The 10,862-nt window shown below is 59.1% G+C and overlaps 1 protein-coding gene across 1 annotated transcript in view; it reads right to left on the bottom strand.

The window, feature by feature from the left end:
• Positions 1–2,788: 2,788 nt before the first annotated feature.
• Positions 2,789–10,862, bottom strand: part of BICDL2 (BICD family like cargo adaptor 2) — a 37,368-nt gene continuing 29,294 nt past the window's right edge. Inside the window, exons 9-10 of the mRNA XM_075285701.1 lie at positions 7,529–7,649; positions 2,789–2,935 (exon numbers count right to left, since the gene is read on the bottom strand). Of these exons, the coding sequence (XP_075141802.1) occupies positions 2,789–2,935; positions 7,529–7,649 (268 nt within the window). The remainder of the gene's footprint in view (positions 2,936–7,528; positions 7,650–10,862) is intronic.

Raw genomic sequence — 10,862 nt, 5'->3', positions numbered from 1 at the left:
TGGCCTGCGGGGGGCGCTGTATACCAGCCAGGGACAGGAATAGACTTGTCAGGCTGGTTAGAAGGGCCGGCTCTCTCCTCGGGGCCCCTGGGCCCAGTACAGGTGAAGGGTGACAGAAGGACACTGTCCGTGGTGACCTCCATGCTGGAGAACATCTCCCACCCCATGTATGAGACGTGATAGCACCGGGCAGTCCTGTCAGTGACCGACTGCTGCCCCCCAAGTGTGAGAAGGAGCTATGGGAGACCCCCCCCCCGCGGTCAGGCTGTATAATCTACACCAGGCCGAGCGCAGACACTCCGCACACAGGACTACATGCTCCTGAAGTTGTCATCTCCTCCTACTATCTGCTCCGCCTGGATGTTCCTGCTGTCACTGCGATGTCTCTTTCTATTAGTATTGGATTCTCTGCTGCAGTAAGGCGGCGTTCACACTACTGTTGGTGTCCGTGGCTAATGTCCGTTATAGATTTTAGCAGCAGACACTGGCAGGTTCCTCACAATTTCATTTCATTGGGATTTTATCTGTTCCCCTTTAGTGTCCGGTTACCCCCATGTCCGGTACATGTAACACTGAGGTCTATGGGCGGCGGTCGGTCACTCGGTCCTCGCCCTCATTTACTGTCCGGTACATGTAACACTGAGGTCTATGGGCGGCGGGCGGTCACTCGGTCCTCGCCCTCATTTACTGTCCGGTACATGTAACACTGAGGTCTATGGGCGGCGGTCGGTCACTCGGTCCTCGCCCTCATTTACTGTCCGGTACATGTAACACTGAGGTCTATGGGCGGCGGTCGGTCACTCGGTCCTCGCCCTCATTTACTGTCCGGTACATGTAACACTGAGGTCTATGGGCGGCGGGCGGTCACTCGGTCCTCGCCCTCATTTACTGTCCGGTACATGTAACACTGAGGTCTATGGGTGGCGGTCGGTCACTCGGTCCTCGCCCTCATTTACTGTCCGGTACATGTAACACTGAGGTCTATGGGTGGCGGTCGGTCACTCGGTCCTCGCCCTCATTTACTGTCCGGTACATGTAACACTGAGGTCTATGGGTGGCGGTCGGTCACTCGGTCCTCGCCCTCATTTACTGTCCGGTACATGTAACACTGAGGTCTATGGGCGGCGGTCGGTCACTCGGTCCTCGCCCTCATTTACTGTCCGGTACATGTAACACTGAGGTCTATGGGCGGCGGTCGGTCACTCGGTCCTCGCCCTCATTTACTGTCCGGTACATGTAACACTGAGGTCTATGGGCGGCGGTCGGTCACTCGGTCCTCGCCCTCATTTACTGTCCGGTATATGTAACACTGAGGTCTATGGGCGGCGGTCGGTCACTCGGTCCTCGCCCTCATTTACTGTCCGGTATATGTAACACTGAGGTCTATGGGCGGCGGTCGGTCACTCGGTCCTCGCCCTCATTTACTGTCCGGTATATGTAACACTGAGGTCTATGGGCGGCGGTCGGTCACTCGGTCCTCGCCCTCATTTACTGTCCGGTACATGTAACACTGAGGTCTACATAAAAGGACACAAACAGTAGTGTGAACCCGACCTAACAGGGACTATCCCCGGGTGAGACTATTTTGGGATTCTCTTATCCTATATACTCTGTATATATATACTGTATCTGTATACCTGCACCCCAGCAGCCTTCCCCTCCCCCCACACCTCTTCTTATAAGGCGGAGACTGAGACATTTCAAAATAAGCCTTTATTTATATACATAATGGACAGTATATACAGAGAGTATAGGCCCCAACTATATACACAGCCTATAGACCCAGCTCCTCCCCCTGCAGGGTGTTATATACAGGGCCAGTCAGCTCCTCCCTCTGCATGGTGTTATATACAGGGCCATATGTAACATGCTGTTATCTCCTCCCCCTGCAGGGTGTTATATACAGTGCCATATGTAACGTGCTGTTAGCTCCTCCCCCTGCAGGGTGTTATATACAGTGCTACATGTAACATGCTGTTAGCTCCTCCCTCTGCAGGGTGTTATATACAGGGCCATATGTAACGTGCTGTTAGCTCCTCCCCCTGCAGGGTGTTATATACAGTGCCATATGTAACGTGCTGTTAGCTCCTCCCTCTGCATGGTGTTATATACAGGGCCATATGTAACATGCTGTTATCTCCTCCCCCTGCAGGGTGTTATATACAGTGCCATATGTAACGTGCTGTTAGCTACGTGTTATGTACACAGTGCCATATGTAACATGGGGTGAGCTCCTCCCCCTGCAGGGTGATATATACAGTGCTATATGTAACATGGGGTGAGCTCCTCCCCCTGCAGGGTGATATATACAGTGCTATATGTAACATGGGGTGAGCTCCTCCCCCTGCAGGGTGTTATATACAGTGCTATATGTAACATGGGGTGAGCTCCTCCCCCTGCAGGGTGTTATATACAGTGCTATATGTAACATGGGGTGAGCTCCTCCCCCTGCAGGGTGTTATATACAGTGCTATATGTAACATGGGGTGAGCTCCTCCCCCTGCAGGGTGATATATACAGTGCTATATGTAACATGGGGTGAGCTCCTCCCCCTGCAGGGTGATATATACAGTGCTATATGTAACATGGGGTGAGCTCCGCCCCCTGCAGGGTGATACAGCAGAGGCCACAATATAACAGGGAGTATCATGCAGTGCCCGCTGTGTCCTGTGGGGGGCAGTAGTCCGGGTCACCTGCTGAAGGACAAGCTTATGGGTCACCCTCTGGGTGAGCGTCTAGTTCTGAGGCTCGGGCCCCTGAATTGCTCAGGGCGGGGCCACATCAGCTCTTAGATCCTCTTGAAGAAGGAGAAGACCCCGCTGCCCCCCTCGGGAGGTCTCCGGCGGCTGTCTCTCCTGCTGGGGGCGCTCTCGCACGTTCTCTCCTGCTCTCTCTGGGTCTTCAGCTGCTGACTGATAACAATCTGCATATCGTCCTGTACAGAGAAGAACCACAAGGATCAGCAGGCGGAGACCCTCCATATACTGCCCCCCGCAGGTCAGCAGAGGGCGCTAGGAAACACATGGCCTGTAGGAAGGTGGGGGCTGTTACTGTCTAACCCTGTCACAACTGCCCCTATACCCCTGACCACGTACAACCCTGCAGCCATACAACTGCCCCTATACCCCTGACCACGTACAGCCCTGCAGCCATACAACTGCCCCTATACCCCTGACCGCGTACAGCCCTGCAGCCATACAACTGCCCCTATACCCCTGACCGCGTACAACCCTGCAGCCATACAACTGCCCCTATACCCCTGACAGCGTACAACCCTGCAGCCATACAACTGCCCCTATACCCCTGACCACGTACAACCCTGCAGCCATACAACTGCCCCTATACCCCTGACCACGTACAGCCCTGCAGCCATACAACTGCCCCTATACCCCTGACCGCGTACAGCCCTGCAGCCATACAACTGCCCCTATACCCCTGACAGCGTACAACCCTGCAGCCATACAACTGCCCCTATACCCCTGACCGCGTACAGCCCTGCAGCCATACAACTGCCCCTATACCCCTGACCGCGTACAACCCTGCAGCCATACAACTGCCCCTATACCCCTGACAGCGTACAACCCTGCAGCCATACAACTGCCCCTATACCCCTGACAGCGTACAACCCTGCAGCCATACAACTGCCCCTATACCCCTGACCGCGTACAGCCCTGCAGCCATACAACTGCCCCTATACCCCTGACCGCGTACAACCCTGCAGCCATACAACTGCCCCTATACCCCTGACAGCGTACAACCCTGCAGCCATACAACTGCCCCTATACCCCTGACAGCGTACAACCCTGCAGCCATACAACTGCCCCTATACCCCTGACCACGTACAACCCTGCAGCCATACAACTGCCCCTATACCCCTGACCGCGTACAGCCCTGCAGCCATACAACTGCCCCTATACCCCTGACCGCGTACAGCCCTGCAGCCATACAACTGCCCCTATACCCCTGACCGCGTACAGCCCTGCAGCCATACAACTGCCCCTATACCCCTGACCGCGTACAGCCCTGCAGCCATACAACTGCCCCTATACCCCTGACCGCGTACAACCCTGCAGCCATACAACTGCCCCTATACCCCTGACCGCGTACAGCCCTGCAGCCATACAACTGCTCCTATACCCCTGACCGCGTACAACCCTGCAGCCATACAACTGCCCCTATACCCCTGACAGCGTACAACCCTGCAGCCATACAACTGCCCCTATACCCCTGACCACGTACAGCCCTGCAGCCATACAACTGCTCCTATACCCCTGACCACGTACAACCCTGCAGCCATACAACTGCCCCGGCTCCACCCCTATACCCCTGACCACGTACAACCCTGCAGCCATACAACTGCCCCTATACCCCTGACCGCGTACAGCCCTGCAGCCATACAACTGCCCCTATACCCCTGACCGCGTACAACCCTGCAGCCATACAACTGCCCCTATACCCCTGACCGCGTACAACCCTGCAGCCATACAACTGCCCCTATACCCCTGACCGCGTACAGCCCTGCAGCCATACAACTGCCCCTATACCCCTGACCGCGTACAACCCTGCAGCCATACAACTGCCCCTATACCCCTGACCGCGTACAGCCCTGCAGCCATACAACTGCCCCTATACCCCTGACCGCGTACAGCCATACAACTGCCCCTATACCCCTGACCACGTACAGCCCTGCAGCCATACAACTGCCCCTATACCCCTGACCGCGTACAGCCCTGCAGCCATACAACTGCCCCGGCTCCACCCCTGACCACGTACAGCCCTGCAGCCATACAACTGCTCCTATACCCCTGACCGCGTACAGCCCTGCAGCCATACAACTGCCCCTATACCCCTGACCGCGTACAGCCCTGCAGCCATACAACTGCCCCTATACCCCTGACCACGTACAACCCTGCAGCCATACAACTGCTCCTATACCCCTGACCGCGTACAGCCCTGCAGCCATACAACTGCTCCTATACCCCTGACCACGTACAACCCTGCAGCCATACAACTGCTCCTATACCCCTGACCGCGTACAGCCCTGCAGCCATACAACTGCCCCGGCTCCACCCCTGACCGCGTACAGCCCTGCAGCCATACAACTGCCCCTATACCCCTGACCACGTACAACCCTGCAGCCATACAACTGCCCCTATACCCCTGAGCACGTACAACCCTGCAGCCATACAACTGCCCCTATACCCCTGAGCACGTACAACCCTGCAGCCATACAACTGCCCCTATACCCCTGACCACGTACAACCCTGCAGCCATACAACTGCCCCTATACCCCTGACCGCGTACAACCCTGCAGCCATACAACTGCCCGGCTCCACCCCTGACCGCGTACAGCCCTGCAGCCATACAACTGCCCCTATACCCCTGACCGCGTACAGCCCTGCAGCCATACAACTGCCCCTATACCCCTGACCGCGTACAACCCTGCAGCCATACAACTGCCCCTATACCCCTGACCACGTACAGCCCTGCAGCCATACAACTACCCCTATATCCCTGACCACGTACAACCCTGCAGCCATACAACTGCCCCTATACCCCTGACCACGTACAGCCCTGCAGCCATACAACTGCCCCTATACCCCTGACCACGTACAACCCTGCAGCCATACAACTGCTCCTATACCCCTGACCGCGTACAGCCCTGCAGCCATACAACTGCCCCGGCTCCACCCCTGACCGCGTACAGCCCTGCAGCCATACAACTGCCCCTATACCCCTGACCGCGTACAACCCTGCAGCCATACAACTGCCCCTATACCCCTGACCACGTACAACCCTGCAGCCATACAACTGCCCCTATACCCCTGACCACGTACAACCCTGCAGCCATACAACTGCCCCTATACCCCTGACCACGTACAGCCCTGCAGCCATACAACTGCCCCTATACCCCTGACCGCGTACAACCCTGCAGCCATACAACTGCCCCTATACCCCTGACCGCGTACAGCCCTGCAGCCATACAACTGCCCCTATACCCCTGACCACGTACAGCCCTGCAGCCATACAACTGCCCCTATACCCCTGACCGCGTACAACCCTGCAGCCATACAACTGCCCCTATACCCCTGACCGCGTACAGCCCTGCAGCCATACAACTGCCCCTATACCCCTGACCACGTACAACCCTGCAGCCATACAACTGCCCCTATACCCCTGACCACGTACAGCCCTGCAGCCATACAACTGCCCCTATACCCCTGACCGCGTACAGCCCTGCAGCCATACAACTGCTCCTATACCCCTGACCGCGTACAGCCCTGCAGCCATACAACTGCCCCTATACCCCTTACCACGTACAGCCCTGCAGCCATACAACTGCCCCTATACCCCTGACCGCGTACAGCCCTGCAGCCATACAACTGCCCCTATACCCCTGACCGCGTACAGCCCTGCAGCCATACAACTGCCCCTATACCCCTGACCGCGTACAACCCTGCAGCCATACAACTGCCCCTATACCCCTGACCACGTACAACCCTGCAGCCATACAACTGCCCCTATACCCCTGACCGCGTACAACCCTGCAGCCATACAACTGCTCCTATACCCCTGACCGCGTACAGCCCTGCAGCCATACAACTGCCCCTATACCCCTGACCACGTACAGCCCTGCAGCCATACAACTGCCCCTATACCCCTGACCACGTACAACCCTGCAGCCATACAACTGCCCCTATACCCCTGACCGCGTACAGCCCTGCAGCCATACAACTGCCCCTATACCCCTGACCACGTACAACCCTGCAGCCATACAACTGCCCCTATACCCCTGACCACGTACAACCCTGCAGCCATACAACTGCTCCTATACCCCTGACCGCGTACAGCCCTGCAGCCATACAACTGCCCCTATACCCCTTACCACGTACAGCCCTGCAGCCATACAACTGCCCCTATACCCCTGACCGCGTACAGCCCTGCAGCCATACAACTGCCCCTATACCCCTGACCGCGTACAGCCCTGCAGCCATACAACTGCCCCTATACCCCTGACCACGTACAGCCCTGCAGCCATACAACTGTCCCTATACCCCTGACCGCGTACAGCCATACAACTGCCCCTATACCCCTGACCGCGTACAGCCATACAACTGCCCCTATACCCCTGACCGCGTACAGCCATACAACTGCCCCTATACCCCTGACCAGGCACCGGAGCGGTGAATCCTGAACCTGTGAACAGACCTCTCGCGTCGTTAAGCAGCCATATTTCCCCCCAGCCCGTTAGATCGGGGGCCGCCAGTATTGGGGGGTGTTATGGCCCATTTTTTTTTTTTCTTAAGCCCAACCACTACCTATTGGATTATTCCGGTAATAGCCAATATTCACTCATTTCCACTTTGGTCTCTGGGGGGCGCTACACACTGTACCCAGATGTGGTCAGGATGTGACGTCACCGTGTTGCTCAGTGTCTGGTGGTCGTGCGTGGCGACCCCCGCAGGCCGAAGCAGAGGAGTGGGGGCGGGTGCTAGAATAATCCGGGTCCCGCCCACCGCGCTCTCACCTGCCACGCCTCCAGCTCCTGGCTCAGTAACACCTTCTGCTCCACCGCGCTCAGCAGTTGTCGGCTCATCGACTCTTTCTCCAAACGACATTTCGCCAACTCCAGCTCTAGTTCTCCCTTCCTGCAGAGATCACATTCAGGTAAGAGCAAGAGTCCTCATCACCACAGGACCCCCCAACTAGAGACCCCCCAACTAGAGACCCTCCCCCATCCAGCAGAGACCCCCCAACTAGAGACCCTCCCCATCCAGCAGAGACCCCCCAACTAGAGACCCTCCCCCATCCAGCAGAGACCCCCCAACTAGAGACCCTCCCCCATCCAGCAGAGACCCCCCCATCCAGCAGAGACCCCCCAACTAGAGACCCTCCCCCATCCAGCAGAGACCCCCCCCCCATCCAGCAGAGACCCCCCAACTAGAGACCCTCCCCCATCCAGCAGAGACCCCCCCCATCCAGCAGAGACCCCCCAACTAGAGACCCTCCCCATCCAGCAGAGACCCCCCCCAACTAGAGACCCTCCCCCCAACTAGAGACCCCCCCCAACTAGAGACCCTCCCCCATCCAGCAGAGACCCCCCAACTAGAGACCCTCCCCATCCAGCAGAGACCCCCCAACTAGAGACCCTCCCCCATCCAGCAGAGACCCCCCAACTAGAGACCCTCCCCCATCCAGCAGAGACCCCCCAACTAGAGACCCTCCCCATCCAGCAGAGACCCCCCAACTAGAGACCCTCCCCCATCCAGCAGAGACCCCCCAACTAGAGACCCTCCCCCATCCAGCAGAGACCCCCCCCATCCAGCAGAGACCCCCCAACTAGAGACCCTCCCCCATCCAGCAGAGACCCCCCCCATCCAGCAGAGACCCCCCAACTAGAGACCCTCCCCCATCCAGCAGAGACCCCCCCCATCCAGCAGAGACCCCCCAACTAGAGACCCTCCCCATCCAGCAGAGACCCCCCAACTAGAGACCCTCCCCATCCAGCAGAGACCCCCCAACTAGAGACCCTCCCCCCAACTAGAGACCCTCCCCCATCCAGCAGAGACCCCCCCAACTAGAGACCCCCCCCCCCATCCAGCAGAGACCCCCCAACTAGAGACCCTCCCCCATCCAGCAGAGACCCTCCCCCATCCAGCAGAGACCCCCCAACTAGAGACCCCCCCCCATCCAGCAGAGACCCCCCAACTAGAGACCCCCCCCCAACTAGAGACCCTCCCCCATCCAGCAGAGACCCCCCCCCAACTAGAGACACCCCCCCCATCCAGCAGAGACCCCCCAACTAGAGACCCTCCCCCATCCAGCAGAGACCCCCCCATCCAGCAGAGACCCCCCAACTAGAGACCCTCCCCATCCAGCAGAGACCCCCCAACTAGAAACCCTCCCCCATCCAGCAGAGACCCCCCCATCCAGCAGAGACCCCCCAACTAGAGACCCTCCCCCATCCAGCAGAGACCCCCCAACTAGAGACCCTCCCCATCCAGCAGAGACCCCCCAACTAGAGACCCTCCCCCCAACTAGAGACCCTCCCCCATCCAGCAGAGACCCCCCCCAACTAGAGACCCCCCCATCCAGCAGAGACCCCCCAACTAGAGACCCTCCCCCCAACTAGAGACCCTCCCCCCAACTAGAGACCCTCCCCCCAACTAGAGACCCTCCCCCCAACTAGAGACCCTCCCCCATCCAGCAGAGACCCCCCCCCAACTAGAGACCCCCCCATACAGCAGAGACCCCCCAACTAGAGACCCTCCCCCATCCAGCAGAGACCCCCCCCAACTAGAGACCCCCCCCCCAACTAGAGACCCCCCCATACAGCAGAGACCCCCCAACTAGAGACCCCCCAACTAGAGACCCTCCCCCATCCAGCAGAGACCCCCCAACTAGAGACCCTCCCCATCCAGCAGAGACCCCCCAACTAGAGACCCTCCCCCATCCAGCAGAGACCCCCCCCAACTAGAGACCCCCCCCCAACTAGAGACCCCCCCAACTAGAGACCCTCCCCCATCCAGCAGAGACCCCCCCCCCCAACTAGAGACCCTCCCCCATCCAGCAGAGACCCCCCAACTAGAGACCCTCCCCCATCCAGCAGAGACCCCCCCAACTAGAGACCCTCCCCCATCCAGCAGAGACCCCCCAACTAGAGACCCTCCCCCATCCAGCAGAGACCCCCCAACTAGAGACCCTCCCCCATCCAGCAGAGACCCCCCAACTAGAGACCCTCCCCCATCCAGCAGAGACCCCCCCAACTAGAGACCCTCCCCCATCCAGTAGAGACCCCCCCAACTAGAGACCCCCCCCCATCCAGCAGAGACCCCCCCCATCCAGCAGAGACCCCCAACTAGAGACCCCCCCCATCCAGCAGAGACCCCCCAACTAGAGACCCCCCCCATCCAGCAGAGACCCCCCAACTAGAGACCCTCCCCCCAACTAGAGACCCTCCCCCATCCAGCAGAGACCCCCCCCCAACTAGAGACCCCCCCATACAGCAGAGACCCCCCAACTAGAGACCCTCCCCCATCCAGCAGAGACCCCCCCCAACTAGAGACCCCCCCCCCCAACTAGAGACCCCCCCATACAGAGACCCCCCAACTAGAGACCCCCCAACTAGAGACCCTCCCCCCAACTAGAGACCCTCCCCCCATCCAGCAGAGACCCCCCCCCCCAACTAGAGACCCCCCCCCATCCAGCAGAGACCCCCCAACTAGAGACCCCCCCATACAGCAGAGACCCCCCAACTAGAGACCCTCCCTCATCCAGCAGAGACCCCCCAACTAGAGACCCTCCCCATCCAGCAGAGACCCCCCAACTAGAGACCCTCCCCCCAACTAGAGACCCTCCCCCCAACTAGAGACCCTCCCCCATCCAGCAGAGACCCCCCAACTAGAGACCCCTCCCCCCAACTAGAGACCCTCCCCCCAACTAGAGACCCTCCCCCATCCAGCAGAGACCCCCCCCAACTAGAGACCCCCCCCATACAGCAGAGACCCCCAACTAGAGACCCTCCCTCATCCAGCAGAGACCCCCCCCCCCCAACTAGAGACCCCCCCCATACAGCAGAGACCCCCCAACTAGAGACCCCCCAACTAGAGACCCTCCCCCATCCAGCAGAGACCCCCCAACTAGAGACCCTCCCCATCCAGCAGAGACCCCCCAACTAGAGACCCTCCCCCATCCAGCAGAGACCCCCCCCAACTAGAGACCCCCCCCCAACTAGAGACCCCCCCCAACTAGAGACCCCCCCCAACTAGAGACCCTCCCAACTAGAGACCCTCCCCCATCCAGCAGAGACCCCCCCAACTAGAGACCCTCCCCCATCCAGCAGAGACCCCCCCCAACTAGAG

This window comes from Leptodactylus fuscus, chromosome 8 (assembly GCF_031893055.1).
Source record: "Leptodactylus fuscus isolate aLepFus1 chromosome 8, aLepFus1.hap2, whole genome shotgun sequence".
In the NCBI taxonomy this organism is placed as follows: Eukaryota; Metazoa; Chordata; class Amphibia; order Anura; family Leptodactylidae; genus Leptodactylus; species Leptodactylus fuscus.
The sequence above is the reverse complement of the archived record's forward strand: the minus strand, read 5'-3'. Positions and strand labels throughout refer to the sequence as shown.